The sequence below is a fragment of the Plasmodium malariae genome, assembly GCF_900090045.1.
Source record: "Plasmodium malariae genome assembly, chromosome: 11".
In the NCBI taxonomy this organism is placed as follows: domain Eukaryota; phylum Apicomplexa; class Aconoidasida; order Haemosporida; family Plasmodiidae; genus Plasmodium; species Plasmodium malariae.
In genome coordinates this window covers 314,976-342,243 of record NC_041785.1, presented here as the reverse complement: position 1 = coordinate 342,243, position 27,268 = coordinate 314,976, and the positions used below count along the sequence as shown (strand labels likewise).

The 27,268-nt window shown below is 19.6% G+C and overlaps 2 protein-coding genes and 2 pseudogenes across 2 annotated transcripts, besides 2 other annotated features; 2 read left to right on the top strand and 2 right to left on the bottom strand.

The window, feature by feature from the left end:
• Positions 1-11,552: 11,552 nt before the first annotated feature.
• On the top strand, positions 11,553-12,514 carry PmUG01_11015100 (Plasmodium exported protein, unknown function; the record flags this gene model as incomplete). Its single annotated transcript, XM_029005792.1, has 2 exons — positions 11,553-11,639; positions 11,786-12,514. The coding sequence occupies 2 exons, from the start codon at positions 11,553-11,555 to the stop codon at positions 12,512-12,514; spliced, it is 816 nt and encodes a 271-aa protein (XP_028862346.1).
• Positions 12,515-16,425: 3,911 nt separating this feature from the next.
• PmUG01_11015000 (Plasmodium exported protein, unknown function) lies at positions 16,426-17,339 on the bottom strand (the record flags this gene model as incomplete). Its single annotated transcript, XM_029005791.1, has 2 exons — positions 16,426-17,124; positions 17,256-17,339. 2 exons carry the CDS (start codon positions 17,337-17,339, stop codon positions 16,426-16,428), a joined length of 783 nt encoding a protein of 260 aa, XP_028862345.1.
• Positions 17,340-21,024: 3,685 nt separating this feature from the next.
• PmUG01_11014900 lies at positions 21,025-23,537 on the top strand (annotated as a pseudogene).
• Positions 21,025-23,537: a sequence feature (Plasmodium exported protein, unknown function, pseudogene).
• A 2,314-nt stretch (positions 23,538-25,851) lies between these two features.
• Positions 25,852-26,753, bottom strand: PmUG01_11014860 (annotated as a pseudogene).
• Positions 25,852-26,753: a sequence feature (Plasmodium exported protein, unknown function, pseudogene).
• Positions 26,754-27,268: the final 515 nt, after the last annotated feature.

The window sequence follows — 27,268 nt, the reverse complement described above, 5'->3', positions numbered from 1 at the left end:
ATAATATGGAGCTCCATCAGAATGGCATATATTTGGTTTGGTATTGTGTTAACCTTGAATAATTTTTTCCTATACATTTTGAAGTTTAGAAATAATTGAATTAGAATAATAATTTTTATATTGAATATGAAGATGTTTAAAAACTTGTTCAGTTAACCGGTAATTCATATCAAAACAATGCTTATCATTAATATCAGTTTTATAACCGGGATTATTGTTCGTATATAAAAAGTTTGTTCCAAGTTTGTGACAAACAGGTTAAACTTAAGGGTATTTATTGTAGGTGTTTTTTATGATTCAGCATTATTTATCATTTTTATTTTCAGTCACATCACTATTTAATACATCGTTAAATTTAAATGAATATACGAGATCCAATTTGCGTTCCTAAAAATTAAGGGGAAGTAAAATTTATTAATTATATAAATACATATATTCGAAATATATAGATATATCAGTGATTGACAATGAATAAACTATTCGGTTTAAGGAGGCATAAGTAAATATTTAATATAACAAATTATAGTTTTTACTACTTCCATTTATGAAGCTTCTCTCATATCTGTTTTATACAGAATTAAGCAAAAGAATATAATTTGTCCCTGAGTGCATAATTTTGGAAAATAAAATATTTACGACAATTATATATTTTACTAAATTATTACTATTTTCTTTTAAATCTTTGCTAAATTTTCTTAATAAATAACACTTATTTAACAGGATTGATAAATATATTACACGTTAACAACTTTAGTTATTAAGCCAACATTTTTTATAATGAAAAAAATGACATATAATTTAATAATAAAAAAGAATTAAAAATAATCTTGTAAATCCCTTGCTTCCCTATTTATGAAATTATCTTAAACGTTATTTTAAAAAAAACATTTATGTTAATGTACAAAAACATGCAGTCTTGTAGTTCTTTCATGTGAGGAGAAGTGACTTGTGTAATTTGTTTATTTTGACAAAATTTCATTGACGAAAATTCTACATTTTATAAATTATAACGTACATATATTAAATAGGTAATATGTTTACTAATTATATAACTAATTTACATCAATTGTTTCAACACTATCTTGAGTTATTCATAATAAGCATTTGTAAATTTATAAGCTATAAATTTATAAATTTTACATAAAAATGATTTATAACTATAAATAAAAATGTTAAACATAAGATAATAAATATTTTTAACTGATTATTTTTATTTCTTAGAAAAAAAAAAATATATATAAATGTAAAAATAGTAATATAATCTTTAATTTGTTTATGAAATATAAATATTTGTTTGGTTTAACACATTTTAATTTTATAAAAGTTCTAATTTTTAACTTATAAGTGTTGTAAATTTTTAATATATTGTATATTAATAAATTGTTATAATTTATATGAACTTTATTGGTTAGCGATTATACGCAGAAAAAAGGCAAGTATTAAAATTTATTGAAATTAAAATATACAAAATTGTTACTATAATCAAAAATAAATTGGATATTTTAAGTAGACTAAAGAATCCGGATGAATTGTTCTATGTTCTGGAGAACAAAATAGTTCATTTATAAAAGAATATACATATATATATATATATATATATGTATACAAATAACACATATGTTTTGTTGAATGAGACAAAATAACAGTTCAGAAATGTTATCTAGTAGTTCATATTATAAATATATTATAAAAAAACATATTTTGAATTAATACATATTGGTTCTGATGTAACTATCATTTTTATATATCTTAATTATGTTCTAAATTAATTTTTATTTGAGTGTGTTATATATAATTTAATGAAAAAATATAATTTAATATATATATTTCTTTAAATATATTCTTTTGCAATATAACCTGTAAGTCGTATACTTTAAGAATTAAAAATGGAGGAACAAATAAATACATTTTATTTTAAATATATTATTATTTATATTAATGTTTCATTTTATATAATTCTGTATTTATAAAAATAATTATGAAAGAACAAATAAATAATAAATACAATAAATTTTTTAATCATTTTTGTAATGTAATACTATATTTAATATATTAAAATAAAATTAAAAACTAATCAAATATTTAATAAAATAAATATTTTAATTATTTATTTATAATTGTTTTATTTTATTTTTCTTTTTTATAATTTAAATACCCTTAGTTTTTACATATATATGAAGATGAGATAATTGATATATATATTATATCATAATTTTTTTTTTTTTCAACTTTTCAAAAATACAAAGAGCAGGAATGCTATATTCGCTTATCCAAGAGTATAGTGCCTTCAAAATTTACAATGAAACACTTTCTGTACATTTATACATTTATTTCGTGTTGACAAATTATTTAATCGAAATAATATATGTTTTTTACCATTACATTCTTATACTTTTTAATTTAAACATTTGTTTACATTTAAATAAAACCTTTTATTTTACTGTGTTTGTTTCATTATTAAAACACCATGGTACATTAAAAGATTCATATAAATACGAATTAATTTATATGTTTAATATTATATAAAAATCGATATAGCTAGAATGGTAATAAAATGGTGTTAGTACGCTGTATAAGAATAGACACTTGAACAGTTAACGCAAATAAGATGTAATTGAAGCAAGATATTACAACAAATTTCGTAATACGTAAATGTCTTATAAAAATTATATATACAATATTATTTTATTAATATATATTTAATTTATTATTTACTATATCATATTATATTTAAAAAATATATGTATGATTTTTATTTTTCATATGATCCACAAAATTATTATTGCAGAACATTTTAAGATATACCATGTGATGTAATTTTAAACATAATGATGTAAATATAAATATTCTTCAGTTATGATATAATTATATACGTATATATTTTTTTTTTTTACTGAGTCAAAAACTTAACAGGTATGTATTTAAACTTATCCTAAACTGTTGATCACGCAAATAATCACTAATTAATTTTAAATATATTATTTTTTCTATAAGTAAAATCCTTTGTAATAGTATATTTATTTATGAAGAAAACGTTTTAAAAATTTTACAAAGTCATCAAAAGTTATGATTTTTCAAATATTCTGCCTCTAAAGTGTGACAATCTTTTCCTTATAATGGCGTAATACGAAAAAATTAGCAAATATATACAGATTTATGCAGTAGAAGTTCTATATTATAACTTTCATTTAAAAAAAAAGCTAATATGTAATTATTATATTATCGTAAACGTATTCGCATGGTAGAACATATACTAAAAGTAATATGAATAGAATGTTGTAATTTTAGTAACAGTTTACTAATTTGACGAATATTAAGCATTGATGTGTAACATATATTAAAATATATAGTGAAAAAATTATGCTCCCTGTAAAAATATTTTTATACCTAATAATAACTGTATAATGACTATGATTAGACATGAATAATAATATTATTCAAGTACAACACTAAGGTAGCAAAACTGTTGTGAGAAATAATAAATTAACATAATTTTAAATACCCGTAAAAATTAATTTAAAAAAAATATGTAACTATAAGAACAGTAAATACGTTATATTAATATTGTATTGTACTTTTTATAATAACATTTGAAAATCACGAAAGATGCATAAAAACAACATTTTCAATAATTATTAAAATGAAGTTTTTTATTTTTTATATAATTCACATCTCTTAATTAAAAACAATAAATCATTAACATATGTACGTATCTAAAATAAAGGTATCCAATGTTAATTTTTATATACTAACTAGAAACAAATTATTCTTTAATTTTGAATATTCATCTGATAAAAGGTTTAATAAGATAACAGATATATATATGTATAATTATATTTAATCTTTAAACAACAAAAAAAAAAAAAAGGAAAAATGCAAATTATGGTAAAATTTTTAATAGAATTATATATATTTTTTAATTATATTTCTTAAATAGCATAAAGATTGATCCAAATATTTTTGTTTCCAAATATCTCTGTTCTAAGTTGGTTTTCACTACATATGACATGAATTATGAGAAACATGAAATGTTCTGTTTTCGGTACATATATATAAATATCCTGAATCTTTTGATAGTAATTTTTTCGCATCTCTTTTATGAAGGTCACTCCTAATTTTTTTTTTTTATATATCCCCTCATGTAGTCTGGATCCTAATGAAACCAATTTTCAGGAGAAAAATATAAAAAATATGTAATGTATATGTATTACAATTATAAAAATTTAAGATAATAAATTATGAATATGAACATAAGTCATTTCTATTTTAAAATTAAAAATGTTTACTTTGAAGTAAAAGGAAAAAACAAGCAAAAACTTTGGCTTTAAAACATCTACGATAACAATACTGAAAATATAGTTGTTCAATATATTACATTACTTGTTCAATGTCCTAGAGATATCAATATAATTCGTAGATGATAAACTAGGTGTGACTTCTAAAATGTTCAATGAGACTTTATTAATCCCAAATAAAATAGTAATTGTTTTGACCTTATTCACATTGCCAAATCTTGTCCTTGCTGTGCCTTTACGTACGTTTGGTTTATTGTGTAATCAACAAACATATACTGCTTATATGGTATTTGAATTATCACGCTGTTCTACAATTACTCTTGTTTTATCAAAATTTCTTAATTCTTTCGTGGATTCGTCAATTCCTTTTTCTGTTTTTTTGGTTATCTTTTCATATATTAATTCTATGTCTTTATGGCCTAGTATTTTTGTATTTACAGATTCAGAGCTCATTGAATAAGTCCCAGCCTTAATTTTAACTTCAGTTATTTTTTGAGAGTCGCATTTTACTTTGTGATTATCAATACATTTTAGTTTAGTTAAGAGATCAATAGTATTACATATTGGATCAAATTTACAAAAACTCGGATAATTCTTATCATTAAGAAAGCAGTAAAAAAAAAAAAAAATTATATCTATTATTTTCGTATGTTTTTTTAATATAATTAATATACTTACAATACTTGCAGATTTGTTGTTTATCTAATGCAACATTAGTTTTTATATTATTATAACGATTAAAATTATTACAAATATATTTTTCTTTTTTCCATTTATTAAAATTAAATTCAGAAGGTAATAATAGTTATAAATACCTAAATAGGTATTACTTTTATATGCTACTTCAATACGAATAGAAAATGTAGGTATCCTATAGCTATATTTTTAGTGAAATCTAAAACTTTATATATTTTAACATACATCAAATATGTAAAGTACGAGCAAGGATTATTACTATTTAAATAAGTGTAGTAAAAGATAAGATTTTAAATTCCATTGAAGTTTTTCATAATATGCTTTTATTCAACGGTGCCTATCATCAAACTGATTAACTTCCTCACAATATTTATCATAATTAATGTTATTCTTCGTCCATTTAAATTTTTTATATATTTTATATGAAATTATCCCTTTTAAAATAGTGTCCTAATAATTAGAGAGTAAAAGTTAATTATATATACACTTAAATTTTATTTTATAGAAAAAATTTATAAAAAGAATAGAATGAGTAGTTGAATATACAAATAGCAATATGTAAGTACTTTTTTTTTTAAAATTGTAAAAATGAACATTTCCTAATAATTGTGCAGTTTATCATCCACCATATTTTTATTTATGTAAATAAAATGACATAAGGATAATTAAAAATATGTGTATATAAATATCTATATATGTAAAATAAACCAACATAATATATTTATATGTTGTATTATGAATTCCATTAATTTTAAGAAGTAAATATATATTTCGAGGTACTGCTTAGATATTAATTATATGTGACCAATAACTTATAATAGAAATATTATCATTAATTAAAATAAGAATTTACATTTTGAAAAAAACTTAGAAGAAAACATTTATGATACTCGTAAAATACAACTATGTTTAGCACAAACTACTACTTTTTCAGGTTTTAAGTTATAAAATCACTATATCAGTTTTATTAATATTATGGAACCAATTATGTGTTTGTTTTATATAACTGTGAACTTTAACTTATATACATTTATATAATAATCCCACCTTTTAAAATATATTTTATTCTTAATATTTGTTCCTTACAAAATTAATTCATATTTTTATTTATAATTAATGTGTTTTTCTAGTTAAAAAATATAGTATTTAAATTCTTTTAATTAGTTCTTTTTTGGAAATGCAACAATACTTAATTTGTCATCTTTAAATGCTTGTAATTTAAAAATTATAAAAAGATATATTATAAATTAGTAAATACAAAATATATTGTTTTTTTAACATATTAAAAAAGAAAAAATTTTATTACAAAATTTCATTAATTATAAATGTATCATATAAAAGATAATGAATGTTATATAATTTAAAATAAACTTTTTTTTTTATCATCATTTTAACATAAGTGAAACCAAAAATATTATTTTTTTAAAATTTAGAGTTGTCATAGCATAGTACATCAGTCTTTAAAGATTAATAATGGTATATACACATAAATATAGTAAATACATGTGGTGAATTAAATGGAATAAAAAAATGTTTAAAAAAAGATAAAACATAATTCTATTAAAAATAAAAAAATAAGAGATAATTATATTTACAACTGTAAGATTATAAAAGAATGCTTTTATATTAAATTGAAAAATAGTAATAAATATGTGAAATAAAAGTTATAAAAAAAAATATATAATATTTATTTTATTCTGAGTAGACACCATAATACTCTTGAAAAATTAAGTTATAATATTTTGAAATTACATATTTCCCAGAATTTAATTGTATTCTTTTTCATATTATAATAATGATATTATATAATAATATTTTAAGAAAAACAAAATAGAAAAAAATGAGTTCTAGGTATTTTCGTTGATATAATATTTTAAATGAATTTTTTAAATCACTGTGTATATTACTTGCTGTATGTACCAAATTATTGAATTGTTATAATTTGATAATCTTAATATATATTATTAATAATTAAATAAATTTTTATAATATATTATTGCAGTATCTATGTAAGAATATTTATGAATTTGTACTAATATCATTATAATAGACATTAATTTAACTTTTAGACTTATTCTATAATGTAAATATTAATAAAGATTAAATTTCTCAGAATGTACCTTGTACTTTTTATGCATTTATGTATAATTTCATATTTTTTTATTTAAATTTACTTATTTTTTATTTTTCATTGTTATTAATCGTATTTTTTTTATTATGTAGGTTTTAACTAATTCCTGTTCAAGAACAATATTACTCATGCACATTTATCAAATACGTATAGATGTATATAACTTTTTTTTAATATATACGTAACTTATTATATACTTAAAAATAATATACATGGGAAAAAATAGTTTAAAACATAATAATTTTTATTTTAATTGAGCATTATTAGGATACTTAACAGTAAATAATACTAAGAATAATTAAAAATTTTTAAAATAATTCGTATGTTATATTTGGAAAATATTCATTGTAATAGATTTTATATTAATAAAAACCCTTAAAAAAGAATATACAGTAACATTTATTATTTTATTTATTGACTATTCTCATATATATATTTTTTTTTTTATAAATATATTCTATGAAAAAAGAAAATATTCTGAAAAAATTTGATATTACTTTGTTTTGATATTTCAATCCCTAAATAATATATACTAGTTCTTTTTTATGAACAAATAAATAAAACATTACAATAAATATAACAGTTGACACATTTATACAAAGTATTTATTAGTAAAGTATACATTTATATTTCATTTGAATTTTTTTTCTGTGGTACGAAGTTTTTAACTTCATATATATAATTACGAAAATGTTTCATCTTTTAGTTCATATATCACATATTTATTTGTCATATATAATCACATGTTAAATTGTTCACATTTTTGTATTTTTTAGAAGTTTTAAGTTATACTAGTCCATATTACTACCATTCGATGTATGTTTTATCAGTTAATCTAGTTCACTTTTTATTGAAGATTTTAAATTTTTATAGTAATGTTAATATGTTTTATACTCATTGTATGGCTATCATAAATATATTTTGTTCGTGAGATCTTCAGTTGAATAAAATTCTGATAAATATCGTATATGAAACAAGCATTTTTTTATCTTTTGATAATATATATTGCATAACGTGAAATTTTTTTGGTATTCTATTCCCTTTAATTCCACATATTTTTTCATTCATCATGTTAATTTAATTTATTAATGAAGGAACGCATTTACTTGTGTATTCATTTTATTATTGCATTTGAATGCTATTTTATTAAAAGTTTTTAATGTTTTATTTAATTTACATGGTCACTGTAAAATTCTTTTATGTTTTTTTTTAGAACTACATTTCATTACATATATGCGTATTTTGATATCATTTTCTAGTAAAAAATTTTTAATTCACATTAAATTTGAATGAATAACCTGCTATGGATTGATATTTTATTTTAAATGGTCTAGTTTGTGAATTGAAGATTCAGGATTGAGGATTCAATGTTCATTTTACTGCTATGAAACGATTAACTTCCATTAATATTATTTTTATATTTTGTATGAATTTGTTTGTAAAAGATTATTAATATTGAGTTCTTCAATACTTTAGAAATAACAGAAATGAAACCTTTATTAATTATTATATTATCACACTTGTGTAATTGATGTTTTATTTTTATTTTATAAAAATTATTTAAATATGTATAACATAAAATGATATGAAAAATTTTGTATGTATTTTTATTTTTACCAGGATTAGACAAATAAATTATTGCACCAAGATTGTTTTAATATTAAATCCTTTTATGCATAAATTGATGCTTTTGTTTGTTTTTTTGTTTTTGTTGTTTTTTGATCTTTCTTTACATTAACATTTATGTAAACCAAGAATACTGAATAATTAGTAACTAATATTGCTCATTTTATTTATGTTCTAAATTGCATTCCATATACTGAATTATATATTTTATGACAAGCACATAAACTTAATTATTCTTTTTTTTCCTTGAATACATTTAATATTGAAGAATTATGCGTAAATCTATATGTAAATAAAAGGTATTAAATATGTTCCGAACTCAGTAGATTAAATGGAAAAAATAAGCCAAAAGAGTACTAGTGTAAAAAGAACATGCCATTGTACAAATTCATTAAGATTTAATTTGAAATGATAAATAATTCTCGCGATTACTTAAATTATATAAGTTTGCTAGATATATTTTAATATAAACCTATTATTAGCAATAGTTTAGTTGAAAGGATATAATAGCCTAATAATTGTAGTTATTGAAAAACTGTTAATGAAAAAATAGGATAATAACATTTTCATTGAAAGTAAATATAACACACTTTAATTTACTTTTACACAAAATAATGAAAAATAAGAAGATATTTCCTCGATCATTATTACAGCATTAATGAAATTATTAAATTGTGTAAAAAACACAATTCATTTATAAAAGTCATATTCAGAAGAAATGAATATTACAAATGACATTATATGTGTATTTAAAAATATATTAAGGGAATATTATAATTATATATTTTTATTTAATAATTGCGCTTACTTATGATACACACATTTTACTCAGGAACATTAAAATCATCACGAAAAATTAAAATTATTTATAACTAACTCATTGATTTTGCTAAATATGCATATGATAATTAATTTAAATGGGCATAGTTATTTTTAATAATTGTAACATTTTATAAATAACTTCATAAAAAATAAAAAATTTTTAAAAGTCCAAACTCAGCTATAGGAAAGTTTATAAAAAATTTATTAAAGAAAACTATAAATTTACATAATATGTATTATTTTTTATTCTTTATAAGATATAGTATTAATTATTAAGAATAGTTGTAAAAATTATTTATTTAAAATATAAATATGTACTATTTGATAAATTAAGCCCTTTTGATTATTAAAAACGTCTAAAGGACACGAACTTAACATCCTTCTGAATATATTTATATAAATATATTGTACATATATATACTATATTCATATGAAAACATACAATAAAAATTATAATTACCTTGCGTAATTTTTTGAGTAATCTTAAAATATATAGTATATTTTAATAATTTAGTAAATTAATTTTTTTTTTATTAATTATTTCTTCGAAGAGTTATATGCGTACACACATTAGTATCATTTTATTAAACAATAAAAATAATATATATAGTTATATATTATAGTTTTATAATTAATATTAGGTGACTATATGTGTAACAAGCAGTATGAAATAAAAATAATACTAACCCCAAAATCATATTTCATAAAATATCTAATTTGTTTCATTTACACTAGTTTCACAAATATAATTCAATATATCACTATGGGTAATATTTTATTTATAAACCAATAAAAAATAAATATGGTGTATCCTGCTGTTTTAAATTTTCTAGAAAAAAATTAGAATGCATCCTACAATTTTTCAATAATTTTTTAAGTTCTTTCACAATTATTAACGATATAATTTTATCTCGTAAATTGTTTTATTTATTTAAAATTTTTATTAAAATTTTTTAAAGAGCATATTTACTAAAATTTTTTTTTTAAATCATATTTACTATTATATTATTATTTTGTTTTTTTTATAATTATTATATTTTTATCAGATATGTGAATTTTTTTTTTTATTTATTATCAAAAAAATTAGTAGGAAAAAGTTGAATTCTTAAAAAAAATTCTTTTCAGCTTAAGTTAATGTTGTATTAAATTATATTATTAATAATAATATTATATTTTAAATAATTAATAAGAAAAAATATAATATTTAATAATTTTTAATGTACTTTTTTAAATAGAAAAATATTTGAAGGTGAATTCATTAATCCTTAAACAAATTTAAAATAATTAATGAATGAACGTTCTGCATACGCTACGCATATATCACCTGTTTAGCTTATTTATTTTCAATAAAAAAAAATTGTCGTTTTATTTTTTTTCTTAAATTCTATCAACTGCAATTATATTTTATATAATTATTTATATTTTTTTATTATAAACAATGTTTCAGTACAACACGTACAATAACTAGGATTATTAATAAGAATTATAGCAACAAATTAATAATTATATCCCTAATAATATTAATGGTACATATTACACAGCACATAACTTTTTTCTGTTTTAAATCTAGCATAAAAATTTTGGGCATGAAAGAAGACTTTTTACATTATTTTATTTTTTTTCTTTTTCCTTAAAGTATTAGTATTAAAAATTTAAAGCTGTTCTTATTAGACAATTGAAATATAATTATATTTTTTGAGAAATTTAACAAATGCTTGTTTTACCAAAAATTATTTTTAATGGTTGTTGCCTTTTTTATAAATAACATTATTGGAAATATTAATTAAAATATTTTTAAAATTAATTTATATTTTTTATACTTTATATTTTACATTTCAATTAAGCTATTTAATAAAATTTAAAAAAGAAAAAAAAATTATTGAATAAAATAAAAATGAATATAACAGAGTCGTAACTACCTCTTGAATATATCGTAAATATTTTCACAATATAAAGAAATTATAGCATTAAAAAAATCGAACATGAATGGAAAGATGTTATCAAATATTTCATTTAAAACTCTGACATTTATTCTTTTTATTTGGATATATACTTTTATTAACAATGAGGTATAACAATAATATCCGAGAATATTCGTTTTATGTTTTCTGTTGAATCATGTTAAATATACAAATATATATATATGAAAAAAAATTTTAAAGGCGTATATAAATTTATCACTTCATAAATAATGAAAAAATTTCCTTTTCTTTAGTGTACCGTAGATAAATCTTTAAATAATAGAAGCATTGTGGATAGCATATTAGATTCAAGAAAGGAGAGATTATTATTTGAGAATGAGAAGAAGCCAGAAAATATAGGAATAAAAGTTAGGTTTTACGATAATGAAAACGAAAATTTAGAAAATGAAGCCGACAATTATGAATCAGAAAAATTTGATAATGTTCCATCAGGAAATAATGGAACGGGTGACACGGAAAATGAATACTACTTTGGTGAATCAGAATATGATGATAAAGGAGAACCTACGGATAAAACTAATACAAAAGTGTCATTTATGGAATTCTTTAACAAATGTACAACCTTTTTAAGTACACTTTTTTCAGCGATAAACAATTTCTTTGAAAAAGTAATATACTGGGCAGCTAGTAATATATATAAATACATGAATAGTACCGATCCTTCTGAAAGAAAAGCTTTAATATATGCAGCAGTTCAGAATAGCATTTTAACTCTTGCTCTACCACTAGTATTTTTCGTATCAGCAATACCATTTATTTTTGTAACATTTATTTTTGCACAGTTTTTGTCAGTTGGAGCAACCATATGTTTTAAATTATTTTGCGCTATTAGTTATATTGGAGGTATAATTGCATTATTGCTACCTCTTATAATTGGTTTATTAATGGTTGTTTATATACCCATAAATTACTTTAAATATTTAATTGGTTATGGAGAAAAAGAAGATAAAACCGAGTTGTAGTAAATACATTGATTACAAAAAAAATGTTTTTAATTCAAGTATCATGGATCTTCATTATGCATAATAAAATTATGTAATTAAAAAAATTTTTACTTGTGTGCACATATATTTTATTATTCTTAGTATATGATATTACTTATATATAATGATACATCACAGGAAAAAAATATATGTTTAAAATTTATAGAAGTTACATGTTTCTATATTTTCGTATTTTAATGTTTATTTTGAGGTTAGTGCTCTTATTTAGCATATATATATATATATATATATATATAAATTTTTTGTGCTCCGCAATAATGTGAATTTGATACTGCTAAATAATTACAATAAAAATATATGCTTTTTATGCAAAAATTATGCGTGAAAATATTTTATGTAAAACTACATTATAATTATTTGATCATTTAGTACAATATATATGATAACAATTTATACAACTTGACTGAGTTAGTGAGGTAACATCTATTCTTAACAATTACAATTTTATTCGTTTATTTTTTGTTATAGTTCTAAATGAACATTTAAAGAATTTCTTAACCATATTTACTATATATTAGTTTTAATTTAAACAATTCATATTATGCTTCATTTAATAAAAATAATCCCATGTTTATTTTTTTATTTGTTCTTTTTATTTAAATATAAATTTAAAACAAAATCATTCTGAAATAATTATTAGATATTTATGTTTCATAATATATTTAACATAACTATATTTTTAATACATTTTTACACATCTATTATTAAAGTATTATATGAAACATAATTGAATATTATAGAATTATAATTCATAATAATAAAATAAATTTAATTTCATTCTTAAATTATTCATAATATTTTAATGAATACGCCAAAATAATTATATAACACAACAATATATACTGTAAAATCTCTTTACATGCCTAATGCATATATATTTTATGTAATTTATGATTAAGTTAATAATATATCGAGTTAATAGTTTCATCTATAAAATAAATCTTAACAAAAAGTTACGATTTTATATTAGTCGAAACTACTTGTAAGGGTATATGTTGTTCATATATTTTATATATTTAATATATCATTAGTAAAATTTGAAATTGATGTAGCAGTGTTAATATATAATATATTTTTGTAAATATCCTTTGGAAATTTATAAATATTATTATACATTATTTCTTATCCATGAAAAGAGCTATAATAATAATGTAGACATCTATAATATGAAGATAATTTTTAAAAACGTTAGCTTAAATAAATTTGTAAAGTATATCTATTAATTGATGAATAGTTATCTAATGCTGCATCGATGAAGAAATGATATATTATATAGAGAATATATTTTACAAAAGGAAATGAAAATGCCTAATAATAAAATGTAAAAAAATAATACACAAAAGTTTCTAATGATGAAAGTGCATAATTTTGCTATTATGTAAATAAATATTTTAATCTGCTTTTTTCAGAGAAATAACTTTTATAGATAAAAGAGAAGGAAGTTAATTTAATTGAATTCTATAAATAGATATTTTAATAATAAAATATTTATTAATATGTTCAACAAAACTTTTTTTTTAGTGTCATCTTTCCAATATTTTAAGCAGTATTATTAGTCATAGAAATTATTTTGAGATAATGTATATTCATGAATGATATTTTTATATATTTAATAGATATTACATTGTATATAATAATTATGAATTTGTTTTAATTAATTATATATCTTAAGTAAAACTAATTATAATTAACTCTTGAGAAATTAATAAGATAGTTTTTCAAAAATAATCTATTACTTCAAATAAAGAAGTGTGATAACTCGTACTCTCAAAATTTTTATAAAAAATATAAAAAGAAAAAGACAGAGTAATGTTATTATTGTATTATTTAGCAAAAGTTTCAACAAAAAGGTTTATCTTTTTTAAATTCATTGTCCAGTTTATATAAATTTCTCTTTGCACAAGTTCTTTATATAAATCTTTATGTTCTATACTTATGTTTTTAATGTTGTATAGTTCATCATACAATAGTATTCATATTTAAGGATACCTTTTTAACAACTTTAATAGCAATTATGTATTAATTATAAATAAAATAAATATGAATGTTCTTGAACGTATAAATAATAAATAACGTATTATAAATATAATTTCATTCTCATTATTATTCATATAAATAACGGGCCTCCTGGAAAGTTAACACAATATGCAAAATTATAACTAATTAATGGGCACAATGAAAGATATATAGAATTTTAGATCCATGAGAAAAATATCTTTGAAATTGTAAACATACATTTCTGATATAAGTGTTGACTAATATTTAATAAGATGAAATTTTTGTCATATAGTAAAATGATTATTACACATCAATTGGAGATATTTAATTCAATGAGACATTTTAAATGGTTAAGTGATTTAAAAATATAAGCCATAATCGTTATAATAATAATTGTGATAGTGCGTTTAACTTGTGTGTGATTCTTCATTCTTTTTATGACTCGTAAAATTAAATGCTTTGTTTTTATTTAATAATTCAGATATTATTTAATGTATAATTATCAAACATATGCAGTATGCCAAGTGGATGTTTCATGTATCTAAATGGGAGAAGCACTGATATATTTGAATTAATTTATTGAAAATACATGTTTATTTTTTTATTAATATCCTATGAAAATTATTCATTGCTAAATTTTTTTATCAAGAGTTAGATTTTATGTCTAAATGGAATTCACTGTTACTTTTAAGAACATGTATAAAAAAAAAAATTACAATTGGAATAATACATATATATACTCTAATTTGATGGCTCTTTAACTAAATAATATTATGACATATCGAATTTTCTTTCACGTTTTATATTTTTAGTAATTGTTCCTATATAAATGGCTGAGATGAAATTTTTTAAAGATTACATCACTTCAGAATCGCATAATTTTAGTACGCATAAAAAGACACATATTATATGTAATATACGTGTAAACTGTACAGTATTCCAATTAACTTCATTACACATTAGCATTATATATTTTTGTAGAACATTAAGAAAAGAAGGAAATTAGACAATATGAGTTAAAAAAATAAATAAAATAAAAAATTAGAACTAAAACAGCATAAAATAATAGGTAAAAAGAATAGACAATAATATGTGAATTCATGTAAACATGGGTAAAGAATGAACTTGAAATAATGTTTCTATTCATAATATACATGAAGGAATTTTTTGATATATTAATTCTTCCACAATTAAAATATATAATCTGAAAAAATGAATATTTACGCATACAGAGTATTTCTATTAGATAAACATTATTATGAAATCAATTTTTATTTTAAAAAACTTTAATTCCTAATTTGATGTTTTTTTCAGCAAAATTTGTTAATTATCGTGTAACACAAATGTGCACAGGTAAATTAAAAGAATTCGCACAATGACGAAAATTATAAATATTAATAACATTATATTTTTTAAAATTTACAAATGAAATGAAACATAACTGGAACAATGAACATAAATTTTAAAAATTATGAACTCAAAGAAATAAATAACACACCATAATTCTGGGAAATTAATTTAAACAAGGATAATTACTAATTTTTCTACATATATAAAACTGTAAAAATAAATAATTTACAAATGAACATTTTCATATAGAAGATATGCAAAATTAATTATATAAGAGGGAACGAAATAAAAATATAATTTATTTATTTAAACAAGGCTATATATGAATAACTTAAAACGAATTTTTATAGATAAAAGTTGAATGACATATAATTCATGTATACGATATATAACGGGAGTTTTAGGTATTGTTAAATACATAAAATTTAATGTATAATAATATACATGTGTTCATTTTAAATACTTTTATGAATCATCCTTTTATATAATCATAATGGATATTTAAATATTTTCTTATTCTTCTATGACTTGTTAATACTCTTATAAAGAACTTTCAGTACTTTAACGCAAATATATATTGATGCTAAAATAGTTAATATAATTGGAACTGCAATAGCTGGAAACCATTTCATTAAAGCAAATATGAATATGATAGCTGTACCTATTATAATTGGAGAAAAAACCTTAAACATGTATTTAATACTACTTCCTCCAGATATACCATTATATTTGTTTGATTTTTTATTTTCAGTTCCAAATAGTTTTTCTATATTTCTTTCATATATTGAATCTAATATCTTCAAAGATGAAAATATAGATGATGACGTACTTTTTTTTTTTGACTTGCATTTTTTTTTTTGAATATGTTTTTCTTTTAATTCCACAGATCCTATATCACGATAATCATCAAATTTTAATGAATCACTGGAACTTTCAATATCATACATAAATTCCTTTGAATTTAATGATTTTTGAACTTTTTCATCAAACAATAATGTTTTAAATTCTTTTGGTAAATAAAAATTACCCAGTAATGTATTTAATTTATTTCCAAAATTATATTCGTCTTCATTTACTATTTTTAATGCATTTTTTTTTAAGTAATTGTATCTTTTGTTGAAATCTATATCTGTTTCCGAATATAATAATCTGCTTGCTCTTATGTTTGATGTATTATTTTGGTTAATATTCGTAATGCATAATTTTCCAAATGTATTTGTCTAAAAATTTGGGTAAATATTTAAAATATGAAAAAACATTATTTCAACATTATTACAGTTTTGATTTTAAAAATGAAAATGTAAAATTGCAAAATATGGTGAAAAATTATTAAATATAATAATTATCTTACTTCATAGGAATAGTGGCATACAAATACTAATATGGTAAATGCGAAGATGTTTATAAAGGATAATTTATTTGTTTGTGCCATCATTTCGAATTTTTTTATTGATTCTAATTTTTTCGTAAAAAAATTGAATTTTTCGCACTTCAATTTTTTTGATATTATTTAGTATATATTATATAATAATTTTTCTTTATTGTTTTATATTATTTTAAAATTATAAAATTTGTAACTTCATTTAATTAATGATAATTATAGCTTAAAATTTAAAAAAAATATTTTAGTAAAAATTTTCTTGGTAAAAATATTATTAATTAAATGAATAAAAATAGGATAGAATTTAAAAAAAAATATAAATATACATAATTATTGCAAAAATAATTGTAACACTACATGCTATGTATAAAATTTATTTCAAAAAATTTAGAGATATTTTATATTATTCATATTAATGATTTTTTTCGTTAATTTGAGAATATAAAAAAGGATAAAATGTAATAATAAAATTAATAAGAAATTATCTATATCTAAGAAAAAATATCATTCTAAATTGTTCTTTTACAATATTAAAATAATAAATATTTAGATCTTTTAAAGTCCATATATACAGAAGAATTTTTTTAAAAGAATATGCTATAAAGCATGATAATTATAATTACAAAATAAATAACGTCATAAATAATAGTAAATTAATTAGAATTTATGTATTAAAGATGTATATAAAACACATTGTAGCATATATATATATTTTTAGTAGAAGAGTCTAATAGATAGTTAATGATAAAATATATGTTATTTGAGGTTAACTTCATTGTTATATAAGACTGATGAATTATATTATTTTTTTTAAATAATATAAAAAAAAACACAGTTCGCTTACACTCTTTTGGATTGAATGTACCTTTAATACTTAAAATATCCATATATACAATATGTAAAGTAATATTAAAATAAAAAATTTCACAAAGTACTATTTTTTTTCTAAAATTCTAGGAATAAAAAGTACAAAATATAATTAAAAAAAAAATATTAAGAAAAAATATTAAATAATAATTAATTTATTCATGTTAAAAGTATTGAAAAGAATTATGTAAAGATCATTGACACTTTTATGATACGTTGAGCAAGGGATTATAATATAATTTATATAATATATACTTAAACAAGACAGAAAAATGAGTTCACAAAAATTTATTTTAGAACAACTATATGAAGATTATGAACTACAAAAAATGAAATAGAATTACGCGTAATAAATAAATTATTTGTTAAAATTAATATTTAATTTTTAAAATAAGGTTTTAAAGAGCTATTAAATTTTTTTTTGACTATTATAAATGTTCAATTGTTTAACTGTATTTCTTTAAATAATATAAATATCCATTTTATAAACTATTTCTGCTACCTAAAGAAATTGACAATGACTAATAAACAATGTTAATACATTTAATGAATTAATGAAAATCACTCATAGCTATGCTTATTTATGTCGCTAATTTATGTATATAATAAGGAAACAAAATTTTTTTTTTATGTATTTTGAAGATTAAATTACATATATAAATTGAGATTTATAAAGTATTTTTATCATGTTATTTTATTATTTATTTTTTTTAATTGTATAAAAAATTTACAATTAAAAATAACTTTTTTTTTATATATAATTTTGGGAATAAAATATTATGATGTATAACTAAAAATTTAATGGATATATGTAAAACTAATTAATGAAAACATAAATATATTTTTTTAAAAATTTATGTATTATTATGAACTTACAAATGAATATTATGCTCATTTATGAATAAAAAAAATATATTTTTTTAAAAATATATAAAATTGATTAGTGTGTAAAAGCATTTTTCATGATGTCTTCGAACGATTAAGTTGTTAATTATGTTAATATATTTACACTTATAGCCCTGTATAACATTTATTAGGAATCTGCTGTATATACAATACTATAAATTTTAAATCACGTTGTAGTTAGAGGTCTCTTAACATTGATCTGAAATCATATATTGCTAAGGTGAATGAAACATGGCTTAGGAAAGATATCATATTCATTAATTTTATACATGAAATATGAATTAGTATGTGAAATTATTTGAAAAAAAATTTGTTTAATATAATAACTATATTTATGATACATTTGTAATTTAAAAAAATAAGTAAAAAATTAGAAAATAATAGATTGAACATGAATGTTATAAAAATCTATAGGTAATTATATTTTCAAAAAAAACAAAAATAAAATATATATCAATAATATCAATACTTAATATTTTAAATGTTATTACTAATAGGGTGCTTAGATGAATATGTGCACAAAGACTTTAATTTCAGAAATTTTAAAAAATTACGAAATTTTCAAATTTTTAAATTAATATGTGATATTTATAGACTGTTACTTCTTAACCAACGTTAGCAGGCTCATTTATAATCACTTAAGTTGATTATCATATATAGTTAAAATAAAAGACATTTATACTATATGAATAATTCACATTTATTAGAAATATATTATGTATATAATGAAATTAGTGATCATTGTGAATTCAGGTAATTTGTAAAATGTGTATTCAAAAGAAAAAATTATAATTGATTACATAAATGCAAGCGTAACAACTATGTTGAAGGAATATTAATAGTGTAATTTATTTTCCCATTATTAAAAGGATGTATGAATTTGTCTAAATTTAGTTATGGAAAAATTTGAGAAAAATCATATATGTGTAACGTGTAATTTTCTAAAAAAAATATTCCTTTATAAAAAATAATTTAAGTATGTTTATTCTTTTTTTCTATATATATATATTACAAAAAGTAAAAAAAATAGAATAAAAAGAAAATATAGTATATTCTATAGCCTAAAAAATAACGTTCAAGAAAAATAAAAATAAGAAAATAAGAAATTTCCATATAACTATGTTTTACTTCTTTATTATTAAAATTTTAATACCTTTAATATTATATTACAGAATAATATAAATTAAAATCCTATATATGAATACTTATTCTATTTTTATTTTATCTACATATAAACAAAATATTGCATATATCTACACATTTATAGATATTAAATTATGCTTATTAAAGCTTTAACTTCTATTTTAATTGTCTTTTAGAATTTAACAACAATAATTAAGTTTTCCATATGCTTTGAAATATTTTAATATTTCATGTTACGTGTTATAAATAGATATAGAAAAAAACATAATATATATATGGAACATAAAGAAGGTAGAGAAGTAGGATATACGTCTATTTGTTTTTTTTTTTGTGGGTGTGTTAATTTTACCAATATAGTAAAACATACGTAAATTTTTGCTGTATGAAAAAAATACATTTTTACTTATGAAGCTAATTTTGTTTTATCTATAAAATTAGTATTATATTATTGAATCTTTATTCTATAATTTATTTATCTTTAATACATTTGTTATTTTATTTTTTAAAAATAAGGGAATATTTGTATATATTAGATTTACATTAAGTAAACAAATAATAAACAGATAAGAAATACGTTATTCTTTACAATTATAAAATGTACAAGTAAAAAATGGTAATTAGTGAATTTTACATTTTAATTTCATTAAGATATGGAGTTTCTGAAATTGTTTTTTATTATATATTCTGTGAAAGTATATTTAAAAAGATATTTAATATTCATATAATAGATATTTTCTTTTATGTATATTTTAAAATGTTTATTTTCCTTAGATTTTGAAAAAAAAATAAAAGCAGCGACACATGGCATTTTATAATATAGATAATGTTAGTGTTATCCACATAGATAAAATTAAACAGAATTAAATATATTGTTTCTGTAAAAGATAAATTCTGAAGAAATGTAATAATTGAGAAATTAAAAGAAAAATGCACCTTTCTTTTATTAAATTCATTGTGCAAAACTATCTGATATATATGTATTACTATTTTTTAAGCTTGTAATATTTTATAAATACAAAAAGTATGATATATATTTTAATTAATTTTAATGCCCTATATATAAACATAATTCCATTATTTATAAAAGCTTCTAATTCTATGTACCTTTTGATGTATAACTAAATTTTTATAGTTCTTTTGTTAACATTCTTATGAAAAAAAAAAGAAAAAATCATGCGTTAGATTCTAAATGTTTAAGAACATTATTAGCATGTGCTCACGCGAGGAAAACAGACTATTTTTTAAGACAAAATGAAGAAATAAAAATATTGAAGGGAAATTTTACATCTGTTGACTATTCAAAAAAGTCATAATTAAAGGATGCACATAATATTCAGTATCGTAATAATTTTAAAGAACAAATTCTGGTATAAGAAGAAAATGAAAATGTCTTGCAAAGATCGCAGAAAACAGACATAAAGTTAAAAATATGTGAACATTTACTAATGGGGTGTGGTAAATTTTAGAAGCTAAAATGAAAATTGATAAAGATGTTATTTTAGATAATGAACTGAAAACACGAAACACATTAACAATACCAAGGGAAACGTTGTTAAAGAACCTATTTGTGAGAAAATTAATGTCAAAAGAATTAGATGACATTTTGTTAGGAAATGAAATTAATACAGAATATGTATTAAAAGAATGAAAAGATAACCTCTTAAATAATTCAAAGATAGAATTATCAGAGTTCAATTCGATGGAAAAAAATTTATTAAATAAAAAACTAGTTAAAGAATCAAAAATAGAAGAGTTAAAATAAATAATGTTAAATAATGAAGATTTAACTGTATCTCAACTACTATTAAAGTTACTTATACGTGGAATAGTAGTAGATTATTGTTTTACTTTAAAAGAAGATATATAGAGTTGGTACATAAAATTTTTAAATAAAATTTTCATAAATACCTATTACTGTTTACCAAAAAAAGACGGTATCTTAAAGAAAAAAGATTTAATAAATAAAAATCATGCTATAAACAAAAGTGTCATAAAGAACAAATATAGTTTATCACATGAAAATGATTCTTTAAAAAAAAGTGATATGGAAAAAGAAAATAATTTATCATATACAATTATCCTTATAAAGGATATCGATGTAATTAATAAAAATGAGTTATTAAAAAAAAGGGATTCCTTTAGAGAAATTGATAGAACTAAGGATACTGATGTACCAAGAGAAAAAAAAATAATGCATTTATACATATTCGTGTTACAAAGAAGGAAAACGTATTTTTAAAGGAAAAAAATATTTTATAGATATATAAATGAGTGACAAATATGAGGAAAAAGAGTTAACAAGAAAAAAAGTTCATTATAACAACATATATGATCAATAAGAAAAAGGAAAGGGAATTTTTACAAAAAAATGACATCATAAATAATGATGATAAAATGAAGGAAAAGCTACTACCAAATAAAACAAAAGTAGACTACGAATATATTCATGAATGATAAAAAAAGAAAAAAATGGTATATAAAATGATTTATGCATAAGATCAAGGGTGTTGAATTTTTACCATAAGTATGACTTTTAAATATAATAGATGTGAAAATCAAGGATACAATATATAAAGTAATAGAGGAATCATTTTTTATAAAATTTGTTCAATCAAAAGTTAAAAAGTAATCTAATAACATAAAAACAATTGCAAAAAAAAGTTGCCATTTATGATTTTCCCCTGATGGTATATAATAATTTGTTACCGATTTATATAATATAATTTATGAATACAGATTCTACAAATCTTTTTTTTAAAGGTGAAAGTTCAGGTATAGTAGCAGGGGCAGCTACGTTAACATGTTGAGTAGCTGATGCTGTAGCTGAATCCACATCTTCTATATTTAAGCTTCCAGCTATATGAACGTTTGTATAGAATATTACTTCAATTTCTACAAAGGATGTACCTTCAAAAAGTGATGTAGGATTTCTGAATAGTCTTGTATCTGGTGTACAGGAAACTCTATAATTTTAAAGGAACCTAGAGGAATTTTAAGATCGGTAGGAAGAAGTACTTTAAAAAAATTTTCTAATTTTGATACGTGTGGAGTTAAGAAAGTGCCAGATGAGTCCTATTATTCTGGTGAATCATTTGGTTTAAAATGTTTAATCATATGGGGTATGTTTCCAGTATTAATTGTTATATCAGTTATAATCATTTTTTTTTGTTTTTTTTAAATAGTTTTTTTACCCAGAAAAGAAATATGAGTTGAATTTTCAACATAATTTAAAAAAAAAATTATTGACCCATCTAAATGAAGCTAAATCACATAATAAATTAATTAAATGGAAAAAAAGGTATACATCGAAAATTAGTACATCACTGTAGTAAATAAAATTTATGTATTAACATTATTATTTCTTTATGTATTTGTGTTATAATTAGTTATATACATAAATGTATATATTTCAATTTAATGTTTTTTTTAAATTTTATATTTTTATTCCTTTTTTTTTTTGTGTACTTAATAATATTTAATGTAAATTAATATTCTCCAGTATTATATACTTCTATTTCCGATTTATATTACATATTATAGAAATTTTATATTTTAATTAATTATTTGTTTTTATTTTTATTTAAAGTATCCTCTTATTACGCATTTCATAAATGTATACACAAAGTTATATAAGGAAAACTTTAATATTATTGCTACGCTTAATTACAATCCAAATGATTGAACCATATGAATGGCTTAATTTTTTTTTTTTAATTTTTTTTAGGTATATGAATAATTTATTAGATTCATCTATTTTAAATTTTTATTAAGCTTAGCTTAGTAAAGTTTGTTATATATGAAGAATTAAAAGTTAAGTTGTTTTATAGTATGAAATTTTATACATTCTAATTAAATCATTTTTGCATTTATCAAAATAGGTGATATTTAAAATTTTTTTGGTCAAATATATATTTTAAAATAACGTTATTAAATATTTTAAAAGAATTTGTATTAACAAGGTTACTAGGAGTATTTTTTGTATATTGTGTACTTTTTTCTGTTTTTTTTTAAATTTTTACATTTAAAAATGTGTTGACGTACTTAAAGGTTATTTTAACTTTTGAATTTTTTTTTTTTTCTTTTTCTTTTTATTTTATCTTTTATATAACCATATGATACATTTGGATAATAATTTTATTAATAAAATAATATTGTTAATTTAAATATTCTTCTTTTTAAAAATATCTTTTCATTTCTAATATATTGATGGAAATTCATGTGAATGCGGGAAAATAAATCCATTATTGTATTAGATGAATCATGGATCGTATTTTTTAGATATCTATCAAGAGTGTATAATTTAGCGAACGTTATGGTTAAGATTTAATTGTTATATGAAAATATATCGTTCAGGCAAAAATTATTATTTTGAATTATGGAATGATTTTTATAAATTAATACATTTTAAGAATTATCAAATTTCATATTATATATATAATATCTCGAGCGGTATTAGGTACAACAACCATTTTATGGAATATTATGAAAGAAGGAAAACAACATGTGTTTATTAAATTTACTGAAATATTTATAGTGCAATATAAATTACATTTATTAACTAATTGTTAATTTATATTTGATTTAAAATGTACAATAAAATGTTATTAATGTTTTTTTGCTATGAAAGTAATTAAAACTTAATATTTGATGTTGATTCTATAGGGGTTATTTATTAATTGTTCCTACATGTGATGCAATAAATGGAAGAAAATTTCATAAAAGTTTTGGAATATAATTTTTTTGCTTCCAGTATACTAAAAAATGGGAGAATATGTGTGTGATCCACTTCCTTTAAAATTATGACAAATATTTTCAAATAAAGGATTTAACGGAATAGAAATTAAGAATTCCATAATTATATAGAAGTGAAAAAATATAGTTGATCTACGTAGTATATTAATGAAAAGTTATTATAAATGTAAAACTTTTAACCAAGTAACTATATGCCTTTATTTCAAGATATATAGTATAATAATAAAATTTGAAAATAGTGGGATCTATGGGTAATAATACAAAAATTGAGTATCACTGGATGATAAAATGTTGGTTATAACGTAAAAACAAAAATTTAAGTAAAAAATAAGAAAAAAAAAATGCTATAATTTTTCGTATAAAAAAACCTAGTTAAAGAATAATTATATTTTATTTAGGTATTTTACTAACAAATATTAACAGCTGAATCGTGCCCTTGTAAATTAAAAAGAAAAGGAATTGGGTATGTGTTCAATGAAAAATACATGATTCAATGAAATTTAATTATTTTTACTTTTATATTTTTAACCTATAAATATTAATGTTTTTCATACATATACACATGCATATTTGCCAAAAAGTATATTTTTACAAATATTTTGAAAATTTACTAATTTATATTAACAATAAAAAGATAAAGGATTTAATTATATTATGGAATGCATAGAATTATATTAAGACAATTTTTTAAGATGAATTATAGAAAAATAAATAATTCAAATATAATACATTTGTATTAGGAGCATATAGTTTTTACTGTTTAACATATAAATATTTTATGCACCTTCGAATGACAATAATAAATTTAAAAATTTATAAAATTAATTTTATAACTACTTGTATTTTATTTATAATTATTTCTAACCTTAAATTTATCTGTCAAATGATTTTATATATATTAATTAAAAAATATATATATAATAATTTTGTAAAAACACCATTTTAATAATGATAAGAGGAGCATTAAATAAGTTTGAACCACACTATTTAAGTGAGTACAAAGCTAGAATAAATAATATGTCAAAGTAATCTTAAAACACAGACAAATTATTACATACAAAGCTATGGAAAACATAGCTTCAGAACATACTATATATTTTTTTATTAAATATAAAATTGTTTTAACTCTGTCATAAAATTTAACAGAAATATGTTTATTATTTAATATCATTTGGAATAAACTTGATTCACTCTTTAAGTTTACATTTTCTAATAGTTTGGATAGGTTTGTATGCTTTTCAAAATTATCATAATGATTTAAGATATAAGATTTATTTTTTAAATTATGTTCAGTGTTTAATGGATCATCTTGATTTAAGTTTTTAATGTATCATCAAAAATTAATGTTCTTTCTGAAAAAGATCACGGTATAATAATTTATTAATAGGTCTTCGAATATACTTATTATGTTATAGTGAATTTTTTTCTTCTTCATATCCATCATCACTTTTGTCTAGTAAAATATATATTCCATTTTTTGATTGTTCAAAATTCTGTTCTTCCACTATTTTTGCTTCACTACTTAATAATCAGCTAATTCTCAGATTTAGAGTATAATTTCTATTCTATTCTACATTCCCTGCTTAACCACACATGGACATCTATAAATATAGTAATATATATTTAGCATTAAATAAATGTATATTTAAATTATATATTAATAAAGTTTTCTTCTCCGTATAAGATAAAATTGCGAAGGATACACGTGTTTAAGTAAAATAATTAAGACTCCTCATAGGAATATTTCCATGTACATATTAAAAAGGAATAAATAATAATTTTGGTAGAAAAGACTATCATAATCGTATTTTGTTTTAAAATGTATGTTTGTAAAATTGCTAAATGTTATACAATAATTAAGGTACAATATATCTATCTATATATATATATAGATATATATATATGACATTTTAGATAATAATCAGTAAATGGTTGATTAATAATTTATTTTAATTATTTCTCTTCTGTTAAAATAAAAGGCTTTCAATTTTTTTTTTTTAATAAATATAATTGTAGAACCCGTAGAAGTAGAAGAAAAAAAAAAAAAAAAAACATAAAATACTTTAGTAATTGTTTTATTTAAGAATATTATTATTTCATGTTATTCAAATAAAACAAAGAAGCAGGTATTAATAATCGCTTAAAATATAAGATAGTATAAAAATTATGTTTCAACTTATAAACAATTCATTACAAAAAAAAAATATATATATGCCGTAAATTGATAAATTATACCATTAATGAAGATATAATAGGGAATAAAATTGTAGTAATAAAATATGTATCAGCATATATAAGCAATATATACTTAGAAG